This window comes from Kryptolebias marmoratus, linkage group LG23 (genome assembly GCF_001649575.2).
Source record: "Kryptolebias marmoratus isolate JLee-2015 linkage group LG23, ASM164957v2, whole genome shotgun sequence".
Lineage (NCBI taxonomy): Eukaryota > Metazoa > Chordata > Actinopteri > Cyprinodontiformes > Rivulidae > Kryptolebias > Kryptolebias marmoratus.
Window position 1 is genome coordinate 11,546,592 of NC_051452.1, and position 25,963 is coordinate 11,572,554.

The 25,963-nt window shown below is 41.4% G+C and overlaps 1 protein-coding gene and 1 long non-coding RNA gene across 2 annotated transcripts in view; one reads left to right on the forward strand and one right to left on the reverse strand.

Moving 5' to 3' along the window:
- Nucleotides 1-1,413: 1,413 nt before the first annotated feature.
- LOC108244129 (protein-tyrosine kinase 2-beta) lies at nucleotides 1,414-25,276 on the forward strand. The gene is made up of 31 exons (XM_017430029.3): nucleotides 1,414-1,678; nucleotides 3,166-3,326; nucleotides 3,431-3,742; nucleotides 5,645-5,823; nucleotides 5,906-5,993; nucleotides 6,062-6,141; nucleotides 6,230-6,292; nucleotides 6,380-6,434; nucleotides 6,730-6,870; nucleotides 7,358-7,429; nucleotides 7,595-7,696; nucleotides 8,894-9,011; nucleotides 9,377-9,416; nucleotides 9,686-9,717; nucleotides 9,861-9,908; nucleotides 10,152-10,246; nucleotides 10,638-10,719; nucleotides 15,854-15,954; nucleotides 16,078-16,193; nucleotides 16,278-16,378; nucleotides 16,514-16,603; nucleotides 18,313-18,517; nucleotides 18,604-18,709; nucleotides 19,901-19,948; nucleotides 20,173-20,292; nucleotides 20,416-20,448; nucleotides 22,858-22,882; nucleotides 23,140-23,180; nucleotides 23,274-23,408; nucleotides 23,537-23,617; nucleotides 24,668-25,276. Exons 3-31 carry the CDS (start codon nucleotides 3,539-3,541, stop codon nucleotides 24,908-24,910), a joined length of 2,844 nt encoding a protein of 947 aa, XP_017285518.1. The 5' UTR covers nucleotides 1,414-1,678; nucleotides 3,166-3,326; nucleotides 3,431-3,538; the 3' UTR covers nucleotides 24,911-25,276.
- Nucleotides 21,442-25,963, reverse strand: part of LOC108244151 — a 15,988-nt gene continuing 11,466 nt past the window's right edge. The window contains exon 3 of the long non-coding RNA XR_005232704.1: nucleotides 21,442-21,452. This is a non-coding gene — a long non-coding RNA (uncharacterized LOC108244151). The remainder of the gene's footprint in view (nucleotides 21,453-25,963) is intronic.

Consider the following 25,963-nt stretch of genomic DNA (forward strand, 5'->3'; position numbering starts at 1 on the left):
GAGAGTCCAGGCAGGATGGAGTGGATGGAGAAAAGTTTCAGGAGTGATTTGTAACAAAAGGGTGGCAGCAAAGGTCAAAGGAAAAGGTTTCCAAGACAGTGGTGAGAGCAGCTATGTTGTATGGTTTGGAGACAAAAAGACAGGAGACAGAACTGGAAGTGGCAGAGCTGAAGATGTTGAGGTTCTCCTTGGGAGGGTCAAGGATGGACAGGATTAGGAATGAGGTCATCAGAGGTCCAGCACAGGTTGAACGACTGGGAGATAAAGTTAGAGAGGCCAGACTGAGATGGTTTGGACATGTGCAGAGGAGGGTATATTGGAGATGCAGCTGCAAGGAAAAAGACAGAGGAGACATATGGATGCAGTTAGGGAGGACATGGAGGTAGTTGGAGTGAGGACAGAGGATGCAGAAGACAGAGTTAGATGGAGGAGGATGACTCGCTGTGGAGACCTCTGAAAAGTGAACAGCCAAATAAAGAAGAAGGAATAAAGAAAAAACAAAACATAACATAACAGTCAGAAGACATTATATAAACCTATGAAGCAAAATAAAAGCAGCTCCTTATAAAAAAAACAATTTCAAAGGTCAACATCCCAGATGGTGTGCAAAGCCAAGGAGATGAAACAGTCAAATGTTTAACTACAGCTGAGGTTGTTCAGATCTTTAACCCCACACCCACACCCACTCACACCCAACCCCTTGGTTTCAGACTTTTATTTTGAAGGCAGAGCAACCCGACTTCCGTTTTCTCCCTCGTCTTCCGGGAATTGACATCAACAAATCCTGGGACCGTCCCGTTGATGACAGACTGGCTGCCAGACCTGCTGGCAGGGGGTGAACTTCGCTGGAAAAATTAAGATTCATAAAATAAATTGCTGCTTTATCGCTGCAACGTATTCAGAGTCAGGTGATGCATCTAATTTTAATTTCGTCACCATTAAATGACAACCTTTTCAGTTTTTACAGTGCATTTTTATTGTTGGAAGAATCAGTTCAAGCTCAGTATCAGTATTTTATTTTATTTTATTAAGATATATTATCCTTTTAATGAACACCACTGTTGATAAACTGACTAGCTTTGTTAATTTGAACCCTATCGCCCCCTGTTGGACACTTAAGGTTTTGCTGATACCGGGTTACAGATCAAGTCTTGAAATGTATGCGATAGAAAAATGTGAATTTTCTCTATCGATCTCTGAAAAATTAAACTAATGAAGTCCCTACAGGAACAACAGAAATGCAACAAATTAAAGTAAATTAAGCACTAAAATGAAAAAGTTTTAGCTCATCCATCCATCCATCCGTTTTCTTTTTACCCGCTTCTCCTTTCCGGGTCATGGTGCAGTAGGTGCCTATCTCCAGCGGTCACTGTGCAAGAGGCGGGAGACACCCTGGACAGATCGCAACAAGTCCATCACAGGGACACACAGAGACAAACAACCACTCACGTTCTCACTCTCACCTAGGGGACAATTAAGAGTTACCAGTTAATCCTAACATGCATGTTTTTGGTCTGTGGGAGGAAACCAGAGTACCAGGAGAAAAAACATACGAGCACAAGGAGAACATGCGAACTCCACCCAGAAGGGCTCCAGGAGGGAGGCAAACCTGCAACCTCATCGCTGTGAGGTGACAGCTCTAACCACTGCCCCACCATGCTGCCCCATGGTACATACAGTAAGTGAAAATACAATAGGATGTGTTACAATACCATACGATAAAATATGATATAATATGAGATGATAAATGTTGCAATACAATACAAATCATGATGATACAAAACAATATGATACAATGCAACATAAAACAACAGAATATAAACATGATAATGATATAACACATGATATAATACAATATTTAATGTAATAAATTACAATACAAGATTATTCAACTAAATTGCTCAGGGGGCCACAGTTAATGAAAGCCAACAGCTCAGGGATCGGACATCCTGCAATTTTTGACATTACGTAAATTGTATTTACAATTTACAACCAAGTTTGTTCTTTTTAAATGAACCTGAACTGACTTGTATAGCCTTGTCATAGATCATCTATATAACAGGATCCTCCCCTTGATGAAAAATCTTTCTAATTTTTTTCATTTAAAATCTAGTTTTAGTTTAAATGAAATAATCGGTGGGCCAGAAGGAGCTCACCCGCGGACCAAATATGGCCCGCGGGCTGCCACTTTAATGGCCCTGCAACATAATATGTGACAATACAATACAATACGACACGATAAGTGATATATGATACTATATAAGGCAGTATGATGTGATACAATAAAATGAAATTATACAATGCAATACGATATGTGATGATATGATTCAGTTCAATCCTCTTTGATATACTGATATGCAATACACCTTACTGTTTCTTTAGGGATATTTATTTTGGACTCAGTACGGTCCCAATAGCTGCCTTCACAAAAAGTCGAAAACTTGGTAGACTGACAAATCAAACATAAACAATACAAACATGATCCACCGGTGCGATACACCATTCCTGCTGTAAGAAAAAATGTACAAATATGCACTTCCTGATCAGAGATTTCACTCAACAAAACAGGATCCTGTGTTTACATCAGATGAAAGCGTTTCCTGCGTTCACACCTTTTTTTTCTGAAAGTTTTACAAAGCTCAAAAGAGCAAAAAAGGTCTTGAGAAAAAGTAAAGTTAATGATATCTATCAAATTTTATTTTATTTTTTTAAAACTGCAAAACAGGATGTCACAAAAATAAAGGTATAGGCTGCTCGTGAAGTATTGCATGAGTGCACAAACTGTGAGTTTCCCCTTTTTTAAGTCCTGGTGTCTAAATGCGTAATCTTTTGCTTATAATAGGTGGTTAGATTTTTTACATGTATGTTTAGATTTTAAACTTAGTCAAATCTAAAGAAACTCTAATGAAATGTTTGCCCACGCATGTTCAATAATGAGAACAAAAAACGTCAACATTTAAAAGGTTTTCTAAGCAGAAGTGAAAGTGGGGTCATGTATTTGTGCACGCTTGTAGGTATGATAAAAATTGTGCCACTACGCATGAAAGAGGAGGTGATAGAGTGGTTTCATCAGTGATGTCAGTTTTTCTGTAGCTGCTTCTCTTACTTCCTTATTCACTCATCTGAACGTTTCCTCTTTTGGTGACTGGTATTCTTCTTCTTCAGCACTTTGGTTTGGACGATTCGGTTCTGCTCAGCTTAAAAAAAGAATAAAAAAACAGCACAAATCTGCACTTTATGAAGTAATGTGAACGTTGACATTGCTGGGGGTTAAGTTGTGCTCGGTTTTAAGGGCTCGGAGAGGATTCTGGAGCATCAAAACTCTGGTGAGTGCAAAAACAATGCAGCAGAATCACTTCCTGACATGTGGACGTGCTTTAAAATCGGTCAAACAGCTCGTAACTGTCATGTCCAACTCTTGTGCTTTCAGCTGTAATGTGCCCCTTCGTGGTTTCCGCGTGAAGGGAGCCCCGAAGTGAAACCCTGACAGTCATGTGCGTCTCCCTGCAGTAGTGCTGCGTGTGCATTTGTGTTTGTGATGTCGGGTGACAGTCGAGCCCTGTCCTGGAGGAGCACGTCGCCCGCCGGCCAGCCAGATTCGCCCAGTATGTCTCCCACCGTAACTGTCGGCAGGGACAACGTCCTGCAGGTGAAGATCATCAAAGTGTGTTTCCTTAGCAACAGCTCCAACCTGGGCAAGAACTTCAAACTGGTCCGCTGTGAGGACGGCTGGACGGTCAAGGTACTCTTATCTGTCTCATTTTATCCACTACCTGCTGCTTAATCATATACTCTGACCCCGGTTACAACAACCCACATCTCTACTTGTTACTACTTATATGTCACTGTAGCCTGCAGTCAACTTTGCGTTCTCCTGTGCCTAAACGCCACAGATAGGCGAAGGTGGGCAATAATGTTTTCCTGCATCTGTCTGCTGGCAAAATACCTTATGAACCAACGGATGGATTTTAATGAAACTTTCAGGAAGCAATCACTGAAGGAACATCTACAGCTGATCTTAAAAATGACATAACCGGCTCTCTCACGTAGTCAGCTTTACAGATATTGAGCTAAAATTTGATGTGGTAATACCCAAGAGTCATCTGCAACAGTACTCTGAGTGTGAATCCTCCTGATGTCTCCTGGGATATTTTTATCAAGGTTTGACCAAAACTTTTTCATCTCTTAATTTAAATAGTCCTAAAACCCTGGCATGAAAGGTGGTGGGTGATATGCATTCAATTTTCAGTGTTTTTATTTCACTTTAAGTAAGTAAGTAAGTAAATTTTATTTATATAGTACCTTTTACAGGTAAGACACCACAAAGTGCTTTACAAAATATATAAAACATAAAACACAAAAGATAAAACAAAAGGAGAGAAAACCACAATACATGTAACAAGAAACAAAATAAAACTAATTAAAAGCCAATTTGAACAAATTCTTCAGCCGCTTTTTCTAAGTATTAAGAGAATCGAGGCAACGCATGGGTTCCACAGCCCTAAAAGCTTTACCCCTTCCTGTCTTAAAATTAGCCAGAAGGACAATTTACAGACGTTGACAGGAAGATTTTTAAATGAAATCTAAAACGTACCGATAGCCAATGTAAAGAGAATAAAACTGCAGTTATGCGTTGTCTTTTCCGTGTGTTGGTTCAAAGCCTTGCAGCATCATTCTAAACTGTCTGCGGACGGTCCTTCTTAGTCAAACACATGAAAAGACTGTTATGATGAAGAAATAAAAGCATTGATAGTCGTCTCTAACTCGGCTTTTGACACAAGAGACTTGAGCCTAGAAATATTTCTTAGTTGGAAAAAAGCAGTTTCCGATTAATCCACGAAAAAGGCACTGCACTTACATGGCAGAGTCAAAAATAATGCCAAGGTTTCTAAGACTTGGTTTAACAGAAGAAGTTAATACACCAAGGTGTTGCTTAACTACAGCTATTTGATTATCAGGAGCAATAAGGTTTCAGTTTTACCACAGTAAATACTTATACTTTAAGTTGCCCCTCTTATTATTAACGCCGCCTCTTTTTGCGCGCCGCACTTAGCCATAATGCTCTGTAAAACGAAGCTTTCTTCTATCATCCACAAAGAAAACACATAAGTAAAACACTTTTACATGGTTTCAGTTTTGAGCTTTTAGTTGTTTAGCATGACTGGGTATGAGATGAAGATGCAAGCTCACTTTCCTTCTAAAAGTCGAAGTTGTGAAATGTTCACAGCTCAGTGAAATGCTAATTAGGGGTTAGGCTTCTCTTTATAGGAAATGCAAATGATTGTATTTGAGGTTTTTTATATCAGTTTTTTTTTTCTTAAAAAAAAATGTACGTGTTTAGTTCTTTAAGCTTCGTTTTAATGAAAACCCACAGAGAAAACCATAGGAGTTTTTCAGCGTAAACATTTCCGTGAGCTGAGCTTCTTGCTGCGTCCGCAAACACAAGCGAAAGCTCAAACATGCAGAGGAAAGAAATATTTCAATAAATGGGTTCCAGACACTCTGCCGCCAAATCTTGGCTCAGAAAAGATGGACCGAGCCAGCAGATCTGTGAACTCACCTGACCGGGCTGAAAGATTTTACTTTGCTTTGAAACATTATACTTTACTGATCCCCGTGAGGATGGTTGTCATTTCTGTTGTAGAACGTGATCGGCGTGGTGCTGTCCAGCGGCTGTGTGGGTCCAGGCATCAAACACGACCTCAGCTACGGCCTTCTTCTCAAACACCTCAAATCTACAGAGATGCACTGGCTGCACCCGGATCTGGCCGTGTCCGAACTCACGCAGCGTTACCAGCAGCAGCACCTAGAGGCCGAGTGGAGGTCGGAGCATCTGCTTCTTATTTTATCTTGTTGCAAAAGAAAATTTAAGTCAATCATTCTGATTCAAGACCTTTTTGTTCAGGTATGACCTGAGGATCAGGTACATCCCATCGGATTTCATGGAGGCTTTCGAAGACGACAAGACCACCATGCTCTACTTTTACCACCAGGTCAGAAATCTACCAGTAGCCTACCACTGATCTTAAGAGGCGACTCATTTCTGTGTGCTTCTCAACAGGTGCGAAGTGATTATATGCAAAAATATGCCTCCAAAATGAGTGATGGAATGGCCTTGCAGCTTGGCTGTCTGGAAATTCGGTAGTGTACAAGTTTTATCTCATATAGGAGCTCCTACCAGAGGTGAAACTCGTGTAATTTGTTATATGAAACCACATTTTTATTGCAGGAGATTCTACAAAGACATGAATCCGAATGGACTGGAGAAAAAGTCCAACTTTGAACTGCTGGAGTAAGTCGAGGCTTGTGTAACTCCCGAGAAATTCCGTATTAAAAAGTTTGATAATCCGAGCATGACGTCCTGACTTCCTTTGGTTAGGAAGGATGTCGGGCTGGACCTGTTCTTTCCCAGAGAGCTCTTAGACAGCATGAAGGTAGAGAGAAAAACCTGCTTTCTGCCCACATGAACGATATCATAACACCCAATATGTACTGTGAAATGCAAACTGGCTGCACATTGTCATTATCTGAATACAAAGAATAAAATATGCTGAATATTTTGGACTAACAGTATCTATAAACTTGCAATCGTGATCTAATATTTGATATCTGTTTGCATTTATTTTCTTCAAGTATGTATTTAAACATGCATCCATTAAGAGGTGCAGCTTTGAGTTTCAGAACCAAATCAAAATCTTAAATGATTATCTTTTTGTTGTTGCACGTCAGCCAAAGCAGTTGCGGCGGCTGATCCAGCAGACGTTTCAGAGCTACTCGACTTTACAGCAACACCAGTGCATGGTCAAGTTCTTCACCACCTTGTCCCAGTGCTACAGTTTCACGCATGAGATCTTCGGCTGCAAGCTAGTGGTGAGAGTTCCTCCTCTACGTCTCATCACACCTAAAATTAAGTCCATTTCCGCCACTCTGAAGAAATGAAAAGGTCTTCAGAGTCGTATGTTCTCAGAATAATGAGGTACTAGCTCATAATTGTGACTTAGTTAAAATAAGGCTGTCATAATAATGATAATGAGATGCTAAATGCTAATTTTGAGATGGTAAATTCTAATTTTGTGGTTTTAAGTCCTAATTAAGAGGTACTCAATGGTATCTTTAAAATGTAATAATAATTTTAAGGGACTTAATCATATCTTTCAGATGCTAAGTCCTAATTATGAGAAGTTAAGCATTAATTATGTGAAGTCATCCTTTTCAAATGCGTCTCAAATTAAGACTTAAACATTTTTTTTTCAGTGGTGGAAATGGGCTACCATAAAAACTCTTGTAACCTTTTTATTTTCAGTTCGTGAATGTATTCTGCGGTTGTGTTATGGATGTGTTTGTCTTCTGCCTGCAGCACAGCTTCCATCTCGCCATAGACCTGGTCATTGGCGCAGACGGGATCAGTCAGCAAACCGAAAACTCGATGGTCAGTTGAAGCTTTCGGTTCCTCTCGGTTCGTTTTGTTTGGTTGACAGCCTCTTTTCGTCTCAAAGTAAATAAGTGCTGTGGTGGACCACAATGGGTGGTGTTTTTTTTGTTTTTTTTAAATGGTTTTCTAGTTTAATTTCAAATAATTTTATCTCTCCTGCAGCTCGTCTGCCTGGCCAAGTTCTCTCAGGTACGAAGCATCTCCTTCACTGCAGAAAGTGACAGGCACGCTCTTCTCACTGTGCACATCGACGGATCCAAACAGGTAACACCCGACTTCCTGTGTTTGTTTTACTGCAGTGAAGTGGATAAAAACATAACACTTCAAGTCCACGCTAAGGCTTGTTTTTTTACTTCCCTAAGAACCTGCAGCTTCTGAACTTCCTGCAAGGCCTAGTTTCTAATTAAAACTTTTCTTTTTCTCGCCGTTTCCCTTTTATACCATATTAGCTCTTTGACTGCCCAGTAGCCGGTCTATCATTCCTCAAACTTCACCTCTTAATTAGTTAAAACCACTTAACAGTCCCACCAAAAATGCCTGGAAAAAGCATACCCAAATTGAATCATTGTTCCTTTTGGAGTACACACAAAAGCTCGGTCTGTCTGTAAAGGTAACTCTCTAAGTTTTTTTTTAATTATTGTAACTAGTATGTAGTTAGTGGAATATTATTGGCTCTAGAAAGATCGAAGATCAATCCAGTTGGTCAGAAGAGGTGTCAGTCAAAGGGGGCGGGCCTACACAGCCATTTTAACTCTGGTATGTAAATCTGAAACCCTTAGTTGTATCTAGGAGGCTCTGAATACAAATTTAATTCAATAGGGCCGTCGTCATTTAAGAAGGAGACCTTAAAGAGGAAGGATTTCAAGCAAATAAAACAGATCTAACCAAAACAACACACACAAGTGTCAGGTAGGGTGGGGAAGGAGGCAAAACCAGAGTGCAGACTCATTTCGAAAAGAAAACTAATTTATTAAAATAAAAATAAACAAAAACAAAAAGGCTGACGTGGCACCAAAATCAAGCACAAAATCTTCAACATAAAATAACAAGGCGTGGCGCAGAACATACAACAAGGAAACAAGAGTAATGATCCAGCAGAGTAGTGAGGGAAGTGACCGGGTTTAAAGCACAGAGGGTGACGAGGTAAGTGGGAACAGGTGAAGCAATTAGTAGGACTTGAGGCAGGTGTGGATGGGCATGGCAGACATGCAAAAGAGACTGGGGAGGAGTGATAGTGATAACAAACGAGAACAAGGACTGAAACAAAACCTCAAACATAAAACAAGATGAAAATAAAACAAAACCCATACACTAAAACACAGAAAACCCAAATCCCTACAACAAGCATCTGCTTTTCATGGTGTAAAAATGATGAACCCTGGAGGGTATCGTTTTGTTGGGCTTTTGCTTTTTCTGTCCTGTTTTGTACTTTTATTCTAACTTGTATCTCCCACCCTCCAGCCTCTTGCAGTGACCACTTCCTGTCTGGCTGTAGCAGAAAACATGGCCGATCTGATCGACGGCTACTGTCGACTGGAGGGGCACGCCAAGAATTCGCTCATAATCAGGCCCAGCAAAGGTACACGGACAATGATGTGTCAGCAGATTAACAAAAATGTTGCTTTAAATATAAGTTACGTTTCATGTTACTGTTTTTATTCTAGCAACATGAGTTTTACTAGTGACTATACTGTAGGAAAGTACAAGAGCGGTGATAAACTGAAACCAGGTGGGGAACAGGAACAGGAATGCGTGTCAAAATAAAACAGGAAGTAAAGTTCCCAAAAGAGGCAACAGAATTTAATACCTAGAAGTTGAAACCAACAAACATGAGGCACAAAATATACACTAAAACAGCGTACGCAGGTCGAAAAATACCTTGTGTTTGACCAGATGTATGAAAAAAAATAAAATAAAAAAATATGTTAATGTTGGTTCTTTCAGGAAGAGACGCGAGGCAAAAACTTCCCGACTTACCACAGTGGTGAGTTTGATGAGTCACGGTGACGAATAATGTTTTTAAATGTTTATTTTTTTCTAATGTGGTAAAATTACAAACTGTGTGGGTGGTGGTTCTTTTTTTTCACGTTTTTTTACTTCTTGTTTCTATTTGCCTTCATGTATTTTAGTTCCTACTTGACCAAAATGGCACCAAACCATTACTTCCAAAGAACTTTTTCTCAATCACTTTAGCAGTTGCGTTATTATTAACTGGTTTTGTTAAATTGTTGTTTTTTTTCCATTTTCTTCCAGTGCTGCTCCCAGTGGTTCTAACAGATGTTTAAGTAAGCCCATTTCCTTATGTATAAAATGGACAAAAACATAAAATGTGGAGCATTTAGATGAATTTACAGCTTTAGAAACAGCAGTTCCTGTAGGTTGATGTGTTGAAAACCTGACATATTTAGCTAATTTATGATTTCTTCAGGCTCTGATATTTATGCCGAGATTCCTGAAAACACAGCACTTTATGATGGTGAGTAGTCTTAAAGTGTAAATTTACCAAAACTGCAGATTAGGACTGATGTTTTCAAATAGTACATTGCTACAAATTCATTTTAAACCCAATTGGTTTAATTTTTTATATTGTTTTTGTTAAGTTGACCATCAGGTATGGGGTACAAATGACCAAACTGCTTAACTGCAGCCTCTCTTTTATTTTGAAAGAGTCCCATATGGAGTTTAATTTGTCTGATGATTTCGTATTTTTGTTGTTTAGACAAACACATGATCTCCAGAGATGACGTAATTGTGGGTCGGATCCTTGGCGAAGGATTCTTTGGAGAGGTTCATGAAGGCGTTTATAAAAGTCCGGTGAGTTCGTGTTTAGTTCAGATATCATCGCAGAAGTTATAGTCATGGAGCGGGGGAGAAAAAAGCAGGAGTTTTGTCAGTTTGCTGCACTGGAGGGCTACTGTGTCAGCACAACGCCAAGGCGGCAAGACATCAGCAACAACCTAAGAGAAGCAACTGCTGCTGTTCATCAATTCTGGGAAGGGTTAAAGGTCATTTACAGACAGTTTAGAGTCATTTTCCCGAGTGCGAAACGTGTAAAAAAACGTCCAACCTTCCCAGGAGAATAAAGAATAAAACCTTTGAGCTGAAAGAAGGTGGACTTTCTATTTTCCGTGACTGTACTGGTCTGATGTTAATCCCACTGATGTAGATCCGGTGACTTAATGAGGATGTGTGTGTGTGTTCGCAGAGCGGCGAGCGGATCAGCGTGGCCATCAAGACGTGCAAAGACTGCTCAGCTGAAGTAAAGGAGAAGTTCCTCAGCGAAGCCGGTGAGTTTTGTGGCTGCTACAGTGATTGTTTCCTGCTTTGACGCCACTCAGAGCACGACTCCACTTCCACTCCGTGTGACGGTTGTCGACGTGATGCAGCTGGTGAAAGCAAAAATTAACAACGTAAAACCTTCATTCACTCGTTTTACACCAAAAAAGAAAAGGAAAAACAAAAACAACTCTAGGTGCAGAAGGTTTGAGTGGAAATAGGTCTGAAAAATAAACATGACAGATGGGTAAAATATTTCGGTGAACATCTTTTAGAGATTGAATGTCTCGTGGGTCAAAGTTCTGCTGCAGCCCACTTCCTGTTGTCAGGCTAGTTGCTTGTGCGACAGCTCAGACTGAAACCTGACAGCGGAAACACATGCAAACACTTTTAAAGAGTGGATCATAATAGAACATACGATGAAAAGCTTAGCATTTTGTGAAGAAATGCATATCACCTCATCTCGTCTTATGGTGAGAAATAATTGAGTTGTAACTATTATGGTCAGACCATGAGATTAACGTCATACGCAGTCTGTTGAGGATGACTTCCAGCTACTACCACGTCAGATTTTAGCTCAGTATTCTTTAAAAAGGCTGAGTTAGAGCCATTTATGCGTTGGCTAATGTCAGTTAGCCGAGGCGTCCATCTTGAATTGGATTGACTCCAGAGGTTAATCAGCTGCAGAGGTACATCCAGTGATTAATTTGAGTTTCATTAAAATCCGTTAAAAGTGTTTCATGAGCTATTTTGCTAATAGACAGACAGAGTTGACTCCAGTTTGAGGCAAAGCTCTTGTGCAATGAGCGCGTTGGTGTGAATGACTCTCAGCTAATACGGCACTCAGCGGTGGCTGGTGGTGATGTCTGTAGGGTGGGCTAACAGATGTGTAAGAAAACGCTGCAGTTTGGATTTGAACAACAGAAGCATCCGATTTGAAATAAAGAAAACTTGCTATAAATTGACATTATGACATAATTTATGCCTTAAAACAAACCACCACCAAAAACCAAGCATACACTACTTCATTTCTCTGCATTAAGGGTTTCAACTATATTTATTTTAAATTATTTTTTCCCAGTCAAACAACTTTGATAATAATGCACCACAGTCTTTGACACTAATCACACTGATAAAACGAAACCAAACGGGACATGCAATATTGGAAAGTGCAGGTTTTTAAAAAAATGAGGCCTATCTTTTTTAAAGAGAAGCTCACTCTGACGACTTTTCTGGGATGTAAAAAGGTTAATAACTACCTCGTTAAAGATTTGTTAGCTACACTTGCCGTAAGCCGGTTCTTTCGCTGAAACCATGTCACAGAAAGTTTTGGTTTTGCTGCTTTTCCTGTTTGGTCTATCCGCCCCCAGCCTCTTCACTTCTTGTTTTTCACCAAAAAGACATTAAGGAAAACGGGTGAGAATTTAAATAATCCACCTTGTTTATGTTTTTCTTGCTCGCCATTGTATTTACTCAGTCTACGCCAAACCACGCCCACCTACACTCCCACTCGAGGCACGTTAATGTTCGTCCACCCTCATTGGCTGAAGCAGCAAACAGAGGGGGCGGGACATGCTGTCAATCATTCTGTACCATTAAAGACATTAAATGATCGGGGCTGTGAGAAGTTAGCCCCTTTGGAAAGACTCTGGGGTTTTCTCGAGACTGTTTGGCACCAGTTTTGTTGTAAATTTCACAAAATCTGATACAATATTTAGGCCCGAGCAGCGACAGCGCTGCGAAGGCCTATTGTATCTGCTCTGTTTCCTATTATTATTACGATTCTTTGCGTTCTTAAAACGCTAATTTGGAGGTCTAAACATATTCCAAAAGTCACCAAATTTCACCGTAAATTGTCCCCCGCGAGAAATAACACGATTTTAATAGAATCAAAAATGGGCGTGGTAAAACTGCTCCACAGCGCCCCCTAACGTGAGATAGGACCAACCGTACATCGTAGAGATCTAAAACTTGGTATGTAGGTAGAACACGCCAAATCAAGAAAAAAAGTCTCTTGGAGGTATGCCCTAAAATGTACAGGAAGGCGGCCATCTTGGGTCAAAGTGCAATTTTTGGTCATTTTTGATTTTTGCACACCTCGGACTTTAACAAACTCCTCCTAGGGATTTTGAGCGATCAGTTTCAAACTTGGTTAGTATGCAGTTGAAGGACGGGGGATTAAAAGTTATCAAAACGGTGAGTTTTCGAGCATGCTGAAGGGGCGGGGCCTGGTCTTAAAGTTCGCCTTCTCGCCATAGATTTCAAAACAATACAACTTTCACATGGAAAGACCAAACTTCACCAATTTTGGTATGTGTCATCCATGTTGGATGCCCGACGATCCTATGTGGTCATATTCTGACGTCATCAAAGCCCCGCCCTCTCAGGACAGGAAGTCACTTTTTTACTCGAAAAGCTCCATCTCTGCCACCCTTGACCTAATCAAGTTGATCTTGTGTCAGAAGGCAGATAACAAGTTGGTCTGACTTGCATTAAAGCACCAATAGTTTTCGCTGGAGGGTGTGGCTGTGGTGGCGTGGCGAAGTCACACATCACGCCGTTGACATACGTTTGGCTCTAAATTCTACATATTTCAGCCGAGCTGCACCAAACTCAATACAGTTCATTCAAGTCCACCCCCCAAAAGGGTGGGCGTGGCCTAATTCCTCCACAGCGCCCTCTAGAAATCTTTAAAGAAGCAGCCCCAAACCATAGTTTCAGTGATGATCATGGAATTCGGTACACATGTGCACCTTGACAGAACGTACGAAAAAGTCTCTTGGAGCCATGGTCCAAACATCACAGGAAGTCGTCCATCTTGGATCAAAGGTCGGATTTTTACCCCATTTTCGGCGATTACAGCCTTCGCATTTGATGGAACTCCTCCTACAGCTTTCCACATACAGGCTTCAGAATCACTGAGCTCAGTCTTGAAACATTGAAGGTCAAAAGTTATCAAAAGCTTTTTGATACATCAAAGCATGTGGGCGTGGCCAAGCCTTAAAATCTGACCATTCGCCATGAAACATCACGGTGTAATTACTTTCACATACAAGGTCATAGATTAATGAAACTTTTTGAGTGACATAACAGACTAATCCTAATCACATTAACGTGGTCAATTTGTGACATCACTTTAGCCCCGCCCCCTTCAAACAGGAAGTAACCTGTTTACTTGTCGGAGGTTGTCCTTTTTTCTCTTTCACTCAAACAAATTCAAGCCTGTGTTGGATGTCAGAACAACATGATGCAGAGTCCCTCTCTCAGCACTGACTGGTGCCTGAATAATGTGGGCGTGACATAATGGTGAACGCCAATCCCTCGTCATTTGCACACGGTTGGCTCTAAATCACACATGCATTATCGGATTTGCACCAAACTAGATATGAATGGTCTTTGTTAACCTCTGAAGAGGCCAAAAGGCTTATACTGGAATTTGACTCTAGTGCGCCCCCTATAATAGTCAAAGAGTTATATCTTTCTGATACCTCATCCGATCTGCATGAGATGTTTTGTGCATCATCAGTAAGCACTGTTGCACACATTAGTGTGGTAATTTAATGACAACACTTAAGCCCCGCCCACTAAGGATTTTTGGGGGACTGTAACTCTGAAACGGCGCAAAGTAGGTAGGTCAAACATTACAACGACACTCCCCATGGGCCAAGTATCAGCCTTTTCAACTTCAAGTTCACAAGGTCAAAGGTCACGAGAGCCCATGTGCTCTAACTCTTTAACCGTTTGACGTAGCAAAGTCAAAGTTCACAGCATGGCAAAGGACTGGTACTGATCCTGACTGAAGGCAATTTGGGACATTTGCTGTAAACGCCACCTAGTGGAAGGTACAGGAAAGGTGCGAGAGCGTAGACAGCAGTCGCCAGAGCTCCCGCGGTTGCAAGGCCGGAGCGGCGCTGAGCTGCGAGGGCCGCCCAATGCTGCTTGCAGCTTTAATTTTTATTTGTGTTTATTAGGTATTTTAACATTTTTATTGTAAACACCAGGGAGGGCTTAGCCCTATGAGCCCACTTATACCAGCCAGTGTTATCGTTTGTTGCTCTTTGAGAAATTTACGCAAAATATTTTTAGACAACAGGTGGCTTTTAGACACAGCGTAGTGGTTAGCACTGTTGCCTCCCAGCAAGAAGGTTGCAGGATCACTTCCCGGCCTTTCTGGGTGGAGTTTGCATGTTCTCCCTGTGCACATGTGGGTTTACTCCGGGTACTCTGGTTTCCTCCAACAGACCAAAAACATTAGGTGACTGTTAGATGACTCTAAAATTGTCCCTAGGTGTGAGAGTGAAAATGGTTGTTTGTCTCGTTTGTCTGTATGTGGCCCTGCGATGGACTTGGGACCTGTCCAGGGTCTCGCACAGTGACTGCTGGGTATAGGCACCAGCTCCCCACGACCCAAAATGGAGAAGCGGGTAAAGAAAGTGGATGGATGGATTTTTAAGTAACGTTCGAGGAACATTGCCCTCGGGTTCCATCAAAGTCCTCTTTTTTTTTTAAAATAAATCTGTTGAGAACAATCGGGGAGCCTTCAATTAACGCCCCTAAAGGTTCCTTGACTTGTTCTCTCAATGATAAATGAGTCTATTTCTTCCGAGAAACCTGTGGAGACGTTCCTTAAAGGTTCTCTGAGCTTAAAATGACAAAACCGTTCGGAGAACCGAACTCTCTGTGGGCCGTAAAACACCAAATGAAGGGTCCTGAGGCAATCTTTAAAAAAAAATTAACTTAAAAACCATTGTGTTTATTGTATTTTCAGTATTTTTGTCACAAGAATAAAAACATTGGATAGAAGTCTTAAAATTGATTTGATTTGTTTAATTGGCCTATTATCAGCAGTGATGTGTTCATTTGTCTGCTTGTTAGTAAAATATCTCATGAACCACTAGACCTGCTCCAATGAAACCTTTAGAAAGTGGTTAGCTTTGGAGTTAGCCTGATTCAAGATGGCCACCACAACTAATCCACCTTAGAAGTGGTATAGATGTAGTAGCCGCAAGGCTTCACTGCAGTCGACTTTTTTTTGACAAAAACAAATAATCTTCACTGCTGCTGTTATATGTCCTTCACCTCAATAAAAGCTAAAGGAAACAAATCAGATGTTCTGCTAATGCAACAACGATGCGATTGCTGCAGATCTGATGAAGAACCTGGACCACCCTCACATCGTGCGTCTCATCGGCGTCATTGAGGTCGATCCCGTCTGGATTGTCATGGAGCTCTACGAACATGGAGAGGTGAACCCAGAAAAAACTGATTTCTGAACCCTTATCTCTCTGGTCCGATCCGGGGTCTGTAACCATCAGCGCCAAGCCATGACATGATGTAGTAGACAGTTTTTTTGTTTGTTTTTCTGAAAGTTGGGAACATACCTCGTGGAGCACCAGTCCGCCCTGACCACGTCAAAGTTGACCCAGTTCTGTCTCCAAATCTGCAAAGCCTTGGCCTACCTGGAAGGACTCAACATGGTGCACAGGTAACTCAGACAACGGCCTTTGTCCGTTTACACGACATCCCACGGACCACCGCCCATCGTTTGTGTCCTCCTCTTGTCCTGCAGAGACATAGCAGTGAGAAACGTCCTGGTGGCCTCTCCTGAAAGCGTCCGGCTCGGTGACTTTGGCTTGTCTCGCTACGTCGACGAGCAAGAGTATTATAAAGGTGCACACACACACACAAAACACCCACTGTCGTCCTGCTTCGACGCCCACAGCATGCTTTTACGTTCAGAGCACAGAAACGTGTCCGGTTGTTATCTGAGACGGTTTTCTTTGTTCATCTCTTCCGGGCGTGCAGCCTCAATCAGTCGATTACCGATCAAATGGATGGCCCCAGAATCCATCAACTTTAGACGCTTCACTACAGCCAGCGACGTCTGGATGTTTGGTGAGAAATCCACTTTTATTTTATACCAACACATGCAGATTCTGCTCTTTTGTGTCTAAATGAAAGTACATTTTCGAGTGAATGCTGATTCTCTGTTTTTTTCTTCTGTCCCTTTGTACTTCAGCACACTTTGTCTTGTTTTAACCCTTCAGCTGTGGAAATGTTCAGCTTGTTTGGGACATTTACTTTAATTTTTAACTATTTAACTTTATTTGCAAAAAATGTTCCTTGTAGATACTGAGATCTCTAAATCCTGCAAAAACATTTTTCACTTTTAAATCTGCTTCAGAGGACTGGTTCTATTGACATCTTCTTATGCTGCTTTTAGCTTTTAGCTTTTTTCTACTTTTAACTAACATTTTGCAACTTTTATCTTGTCTTTCGCTGCTTTAAACTAGTGTTTTGCAACTTTTAACTAGTTTTTTACTAAGTTTAACTAAGATTTTGCTACTTTCATCTTATCTTTTGTTGCTTTTAACTGTTTTGTGACTTTTAACAAATATTTTGGTGCTTTTAGCTTGTCTTTCACTGCTTTAAACTGATGTTTTGCTACTTATACCTTTTTTTACGTTTAGCTAGTTTTTTACTATTTTTAACTAATTTTCTTATTTTTAGCTTATCTTTTGCAACTTTTAGCAAAAGTTTTGTGACTTTGAACTAATATTTTGCAGCTTTTAGCTTGTTTTGCTGCTTTAAACTAATGTTTTGTTCCTTATACCTTGTTTTTTTCTACTTTTAACTAGTGTTTTACTATGTTTAACTACCATTTTGCTACTTTTAGCTTATCTTTTGCTGCTATTCATTAACATTTTGCTGCTTTTAGCTAATGTTTTGTGACTTTGAACTCATATTTTGTTGCCTTTAGTTTGTCTTTGGCTGCTTTAAACTAGTGTTTTGCTACTTATACCTTGTTTTTTTCTACTTTTAACTAGTTTTTTACTATGTTTAACTAACATTTTGCTTCTTTTAGCTAGTTTTTTTGCTAGTTTTAGCTTTTTGCTAGTCTTTTGCTACTTTTAACGATTGTTTTGCTCCTTTTAAATACAATTTTTCTACTTTTAACTTGCGTTTTGCTACTTTTAGCTTACATGCTTTTGTAAAATTTTAACCCAAAAGTCGATTTCTGCTTCTTCTTCGGCTGCTTTTGCAGCACGATTTCTGGTGCCGTGTTTCCCGGACAGACAGGACCAAAGTGGAGATGCTTGTCTGTGGCGCACAGCACCGTACCAGCACAGCTGTGACGCACGGCGATGGAGGTGTGATGGTTTGGGCTAATCTTACAGTCGCCAAGTCGACTGTGGCTTCCTCTGTAGACCAAAGTGTTCTAGAGTCAAATGTGGCGCTGAAACCCAACGTGGATCAAAAGCGTGTTGCAACGGCCCACTCAAAACCCCCGACCTCAACCCGGTTAAAACCCTGCAGCGGGAGCTAAACAGAGCCGTGCGTGCATGAATGTCCTGTAGAAGAAGAGTGGCCAAAAGGTATTTTAGAATAATATAAGAAGAAACAACTCATTACTCAATGATATTACTACTAAAGGTGGTCCTAAAAGCACATAAACTGAAGACCTGGGAGGACCAGATAAATATTTGACTTTAAAGAACACGTTAACTTTTTGCCATGGCTGGGTTTTTTGCGCCCTGCGAAGTGGAAGACGTCCAAACAGCAGAGACGTTTCTCAGGAAAGCTATGTTTGTGTGTCCAAGCAGGCGTGTGTGTTTGGGAGATCTTCTCGGCGGCTCAGCAGCCGTTCTTCTGGCTGGAGAACGGGCAGGTGATCAACCAGCTCGAGTCGGGCGTCCGTCTCTACAAGCCGCAGCACTGCCCCCCCACCATCTACGCCCTGCTCGCCCGCTGCTGGGCCTACGAGCCGCAGGGACGCCCCACCTTCAGGGACCTCGTCTGTTCCTTCAGGTGTGCACCCTCACCCACGCCTGTGTTGCGTTGTCGGCCGCGTTCTCGGGAGCAACGCTCACCGTGTGTCGTCTGCGTTTTTACAGTGAGATTCATAGGATGGAGTTGGAGCAGGAGACTGATATACGGCGAGAAAGATCCCAGTCGGTCCCATCCATCTTTGACCCCAGCCTCACAGAGCCTCCGCCGAAGGTACGGCACGCAGTATGAGTTTGGTTTGGTGTGAACTGATTACAGATGTCCTGCTTTAAGGTTCACAGCACTTCATAAACAGTAAACACTCCACGACTTCTGCTTTTATTTTAATTGCTTCACATTTTGTTTTTAACTTTGGTGCCGTTTGTTTCAGCATCACAACCAAGTGTCACCCTGATCGTGGTTGCAGTTCCGCCGATCACCACTAGATGGTGGTTTATCAACAATTAGAGATGCATTTGAAGTGAATGGGAAAATTAATTCCTCTTTTTTTTTTTTTTTTGATAATTACTTCCTTTTAACAAGAAGATGGAGGAGAATTATGGTTTTAAAATGGTGTTTAAAAAAAAACAAACTTTTCTGTTCAATTCTGAAAGTTACATTTGTTTGTTTGTTTGTTTTATCAGCCTGGCATACAATACATGTTTGTGTTTAATTTAACATAATTAAGAATGCATATTTCTACTTATAGACTGAGATCATCTCATGTTAAAGATGGAGTTATAGCTGTTTTGGTCAAACCTTGTAAATGATAAGCCTAATCTTATGTGACATTGCAAGGTCTGTTAGAGCTTGGAGTATGTGTTGTGAATCATTCTCAGCTACTACCACACCAAATGTTAGCTCAATATCTGTAAAACTGAGTGTAATATAGCCATTTCTGTGTTTCCTAATATTGATGAGCTGTGGCAGCCTTCTTAAATAGGGGTATCCCCAAATTTTAATCATTTTTAGACGCATAATCAATAATTACTTCCTGAGAGTTTCATTAAAATCCTTTCAATGGTTCACAAGATATTTCAGATAAACAAGGTTGACAACCAACAGTTAATGCTAAAGTTTTCGGCAAGTATGTTTCGCAATGTGTTGTGCTTAGAGTACAAGTTGTAAATTAGTCTCAGCTACTACCACAACAAATTTTAGCTCATTATCTGTAAAGTTTACTTAGTTATAAGCCTTTTGGTGTTAGCTGAAGTTGCTCCGCTGTGTCGGCCATCTTAAATCAGGCTGACTCCGAAAGTTAATCAGTTGTAGACATGCATCCAGTGGTTACTTCCTGAGAGTTTCATTAAAAACCATCCAGTGGTTCGTAAGATATTTTGCTAACAGATAATCCGATGAACAAGCTGTTTTTCTTCCTCTTTTTATGGAATTTTAACTGCGTGTCTTCTCTGTTTCTCTCGTCAGCCCTCCAGGGTTAACGCCAGCACCCTCTACAAAGGCAACCACAGAAAGGTGTCCAAAAACACACACACACACGCAGACCATAAACAGAATATGCATTTTCTGTCCCCTGTAGAGAGAAAAAAACCCCGATGTGGCTTAAACACCACAGAAACGGAAACTTTCTGCATACCAGCTTTCTCAGAAACTGAGCAAGAGCTGTGAAAACCACACGGGGTTCGAACCAATTTGGTCAGCTGAAAATGGTTGCCCTAAATGCGTGTGTGTGTGTTCAGGGACCAGAGGCGGATGGCAGGTCCATGTGGGAGAAGGAGCGAGTGGAGGACACGTTGCAAAGACAAAGGAGGGAGATGCTGATGGACAGGGAGTGGCTGCAGCAGGAGGAGAGACACCTGGTGAGAGCCTGAGCTCAGCGTCTCATGCCAGGGTGTGCACAATTCAAGAAGATCTGCTGCTTGTGGCTGCATTTACTGATTCTTACATCACGCGCGCGTGTGTGTGTGTGTGTGTGTGTGTAGGACCCTACTGTGAGGCTGGATTCACAAACTAAGGTACACCGTCTGTTTTTTACCACCAACATCTCAAGTCAGACAGATAAAGAGGCTCTTAAAGAAAGGTTTTCTAAATCTAGCATCTTCAAACTTCAAACTGACGATCTCAAGGGAGTCTCTATGTACCCGAGGGTTCTGGATCTCCTCAGGGACTTGTTCTTGCGCACGCTCAAAGAACTTACCGGCGCAAAACATTCTCTCTGAGTCATCTGGGACCCGTGTCGGTTTATTTTCTGCGAGTCAGAAAAGTGCGAGACACACGAAGGGTTTGCAACCCCTGAAACTAAACTGGGACTGATCGGAGACGAAAAAGGGAATCTGATGAGGTGGGCTTATTACGAGACTTTGTGACCAAATTGCGTCAAAAAATGAAACTGCAGAAAAGGCTAAAGTACATCAAGAACCAAATTGGCGTGATTCTAAACTAAAATTTGGGCATTTTTTTGTAATTTCCTGTCTTCAACTGGTCATCAACCCAGTTTAGGGTTACCGTTTGTTGCTCTTTGAGAAATGTACGCAAATTATCTTTAGGTAACAATCGGGGAACATTGCCCTCAGGTTCCATCAAAATTCTTCTTTTTTTTTTTTTAATAAATCTGTTGAGAACAATCAGGGAGCTTTCAGGTAACGTCCCCTAAAGGTTCCTTGACGTGTTCTCTCAATGATAATTTAGTTGAATCTTCCAAGAAACCTGTGGAGACGTTCCTTAAAGGTTCCCTGAGCTTAAAATGACAGAACCTTTCGGAGAACCGAACTCTCTGTAGGACGTAAAACACCAAATGAAGGGTCCTGAGGCAATCTTTAGACATAAAATAAAATAAAAAATCCTTGCGTGTATCGTATTTTCAGTATTTTTGTAACAAGAATAAAAACATTGGATAGAAGTCTTAAAATGGCTGCCGATTCAGTTGGTTTAATTGGCCTATTATCGGCGATGATGTGTTCATTTGTCTGCTTGTTAGTAAAATATCTTATAAACCACTGGACCTGCTCTAATGAAACCTCTAGAAAATGGTGGAAGTGAGGCAGGCTAATTACGACACTTTGTGACTAAACTGCATCAAAAAACGAAACTGCAGAAAACGCAAAAGTACTTTAAGGACCAAATTGTTGTGATTCTAAACTAAAATTTGGACATTTTTTTGCAATTTTGTGTCAACTGGTCACCAACCTGGTTTAAAATTACTGTTTCTTGCTCTTTGAGAAACACCGTCTGTTTTTTAATTGTTTTCAATCACTTTTTGCACACCTGAAGGCGAACGCTGCACACTCCGAAACACACGAACACAAAAAAAAGATGCAAAGAAAAAAAAAACTCAAAATGCTGCTATCTCAGAAAATAGACAGAAGCAAAAGGAACTGTGCTGCAAACCCCAAAAACACCAGCAAGTAAGATAAAAAATCTGCAAAGTGTCTCCACAAAGCAGAAGTTGTGCTGCTATTTGCTTAGCTTTCACAAAGGAATCACGTAAATTTAACACCTGACAGATGGTGTCTTAAACTAAGATTGTCTTCTGTTGAAAAATGACACATTTTTTGCTCTTTCTGCAAAATCTTGAAAATACCATTAGGTGCGATTGCACGCACCATTGCAATATCTCACCTGATCAGTTAGCATTCAGGGTACGAGTTGGGGATAACTCTCAGCTACTACCGCACTAAATTTTAGCTCAGCATCTGTGAAATTGACTGAGTTGTAGCCATTCTTGAGCTTGCAAAAAGTGATTAGCTGTAGTGGCCATCTTGAATCAGGCAGACCATAAAAGTAAATCAGCTGCAGAGGAACATCCAGCAATTGATTTCAGAGAGTTTCATGAAAATTGATCCACTGGTTCATGAGATATTTTGCTAACAGACATAAAGAGTTGACTCCAATAGGTAGTGCCAACATTTTAAACAAAGACCTCTGTAATCTATTAGCACTCAGGGTATGTGTTCACGATGACTCTAAGCTACTTCCACACCAAATTGTAGCTCAATAACTGTAAAATTTTCTTTGTTATAGCCATTTTTGTGTTTGCAAAGGATGATTAGCTGTGGCAGCCATCCTGAATCAAGCTATCTCCAAAAGTTAATAATTTGCAGATGCGTATCTAATAATTATTTCCTGCAAGTTTCATTAAAATAGTCCAGTTTTTCATGAGATATTTTGCTAACAGACAAACACATGCCCACACAAACAGACACAAGCAGACCAACCTAATGCTGGTATGCCTCTTTATCACGTCACTGACTCAAATGTTTCTGATTCTTATTATAACTGAGTAAAAGCCTTAACAAAAAGATGATTTCATATGTGGATAATTTGTCGGCAGTAAAAAAAAGAATCACCTGATGTGCAAAACTGCAGAAATCTGTTAAACTAATAAGATTTCCCTGTTTTGTTTTTCTTGTCTCCGTTATAAGCAGCTTCCCGAGAAAGGCCCAGAGAACGGTGAGTTCGTTTTATCAGGATCCCGTCTTATTTGTGCTTTTATTTTGAAGGCCGTCGTCCTCATTTACAGCGCTGAAAATAATTAGGAATGAAAAATGTTTGATCTTGTTTAAAATTAAAAACACTCTGCAGATATCTGGGGTGTCGAACAGAAGAAAGACATGCAGTGACTAGTTTTGTCATTTCAGTCGTTACGTATAAAAAGCTTTAAAAAAAACAACAACTCATGAATTAAAAAGCTGTTTTTTTTGTTTCAGGACCCTCAGAGAAACCCCCAGCGCCCCCCACAGCCTCAAAGGTGAAATTCCATTTCAGTGCAGCCTCTGTGACCAACAGTTTCTTATCCTGAAAGTTTGGAGAAGTTGAAGAAGTTTCGTTGTGCTGTTTGTAGCCTCAGCCCACGGCCGAACTGGACCGATCCGGGGACGAGGTCTACACCGGCGTCATGGCGATGGTGAAGCAGGTGGTGCAGCTGAAGAACGACGTCAACGCTCTGCCCGCCTCCGAGTATCCCAGCGCCGTTAAGGTACCCCCCCACATCACTGTCGTATCTGGGATAAACTCAGTAGTTTAACGCAAGAGGGCGCCGTTGCATCTGTCCAAACAGGTTGACATAATTCCCCACCCCCTCTTTTCTCCTTGTCCTCCCTGCAGAAAGTGGGAATCACGCTCCGCGGCCTGATTCAAAGCGTCGATAAGATCCTGCCCTCTCTGCACAGCTCTGTCACCACAGAGGTACCACTTGCCTTCGTTTGTTGTCACCTGTTGCTTAGCTTATACACTCACTGACAAAGAAAAGAAGGTAAACAGCTGGACAGAGTGGTGGGAATGGCTGTATTGGGTAAAGGATCCAGCAGCGCGAGGGCGTGGCAGCCTCTCGGGTCGGGATGCAAGCAGCAATCAGGTGCAGAACTGAGACAAGCAGCTGCTGTTAACTCCCCTAACTTGTTAGAACTGGCCCTACAGGTCTGGCAGATTAGCACTTGGGTAGAGTGCTAATCATGTGGTCCCACATGTTACGCTGGGGAAAGAGCTCGACCTCGGCTGGCCGTGGGAGGACCTCGGGAAGAATCAGGCAGTCCGTGCAAACCCTTGTGTTCCCTTTGTTGAAAAACTCTGCCGGGGTGCTGTCTCAGCAGGGGTAAGATAAGCAAGCACTGTGTCATCAAGGTCCCCTATGGGTCCCCAAACCTTGATGCCAGGAGTGACGTCTCCTCGCAGCATTGGTAGGACAGTTCCTACTCCAAACACGGCCGTCTCTGCACCGGATGGTATGGGCTGTAAAGAGTCCATACTCGTGTCCGGGTGGCGGGCACATATTTAATGAGGTTTTGTGATGCTTGGTGAACAATGCGACGGTCCAACCTTGGCATGGTTTGTCTTGGATGACTGGAACCTTCGCCTGCAGGCCTCTGTAGAGTCTCTACACCCCACCTGCCAGGGCAAATACAGGGTACACCTAACATGATCTCATGCTAACCCACAATGTGACCCCTGTCAAACCTCCACCAACTGCTGGAAATGCCGTCCAACGAGGCTTCCCTTTCCAGCAGCCGCCTTATAACATTATTCCTCCACTCGTGTCTTCTGGTGTTTGTTCCAGATGCTCCTTGCAAATCAAATCCATTACATATCTCTGGTCTGCCTGAACTTTCTTTTTTGTCAGTGGATGTCGATTCATTAGTTGGTTGGATTTTGTTTCTCAGATGTTGCAGTAACTTCAGGTCCAATAAGAGCGAACAAAAACTGTGCAATCCCCCCCCCCTCCTCCCCCCCACGTCTCAGATCGAGGGCACCAAGAAACTGCTGAACAAGGACTTGGGCGAGCTGATCAACAAGATGCGTCTGGCCCAGCAGAACGCCGTCACGTCCCTAAAGGAGGAGTGTCAGAAGCAGATGCTGGCGGCCGCTCACACCCTGGCGCTTGACTCCAAGAACCTGCTGGACGCTGTGGACCAGGCCCGAGTCAGGGCCAACCTGGCCAAGCCCAAACCCAGTTCGGAAGAAGCAGAAGATTCCAGCAAATGAGGGAGAACATCTGAGCAGAGGAGCTCATCGTCAAGGACGAGTTTCTGAAGAATGTGAGGTCCTAACTGAACAAAGACTGGAGAAAGTATCAAATCGTGTTACGGTTATAATGCTGAATTAATATACTGTAATAATCTGCTCCTCCGTTTTTTAAATCTGTACCAAAACATTTTTTTTCAAAGTTGATGTTTTTGTTTTGTTTGTTTTATTTTTCTGCAGGCAGAATTCTAGGTTACAGTATTTGGTGAATAATGTGAACTAAAAAAAATGTTTTGTTCTTTTTTTAGTTCTTTTTCAGTTTAAAATTTACATTATTAAATCTTTTAAAGTATAAATCATAAAGTGATGCACAATCAACAAAAAAAACGTCCCTTTTTTTTCTCTCTCTCGGTCTTTGTCCATTGGACTTATCTGTTCAGCGATTCAAAGCAGGCAGCTACAGGAGCCCACAAAGTCAAACATAAACAGATTTTCTGTTAGATTAGATTCTCGTTAGGATGTTTAAAACTTTAATTGTCTTCTGTTGGAGCCATTCTTTTTGTTGATTTGGATGCATGCTTGTCATTTTTATGCTCGTCATCCTCGTCACTCCCTCCGCCCTGACTAAAACCCCCAGTTCCAGCTGATAAACGGGACAACCATACCATGATGCCGCCGCTGCCGTGTTTCATCATGGAGCTGGTGTTCTTTTGGTGATCCGCAGCCTTGTTCCTGCACCAAACGTACCTTTTGGAATTGCGGCCTGAAAGTTAACCTTTGAAATCAAACTGGAACATTTCCCCACATCATTTTAGATACTTTCTTTGTAAGATTTTTCTTGGTATTTTTCTTTCCTGGAAGTTTGTCTTTGTAAGAAAAAGCTTCCCTCCCCCAGAGACAGATATAAAGAACAAAGGAGATTATTGTCAGTTGTAGGTAGGTAGGTAGGTAGGTAGGTACATTTATTTATATAGCACTTTTCAGCACGAGGCGACTCAAAGTGCTTTACAACACAGAACAAAATTACAGACAAAGTTACAGAAACAAAATTACAGACAGGTACAAGATACAATG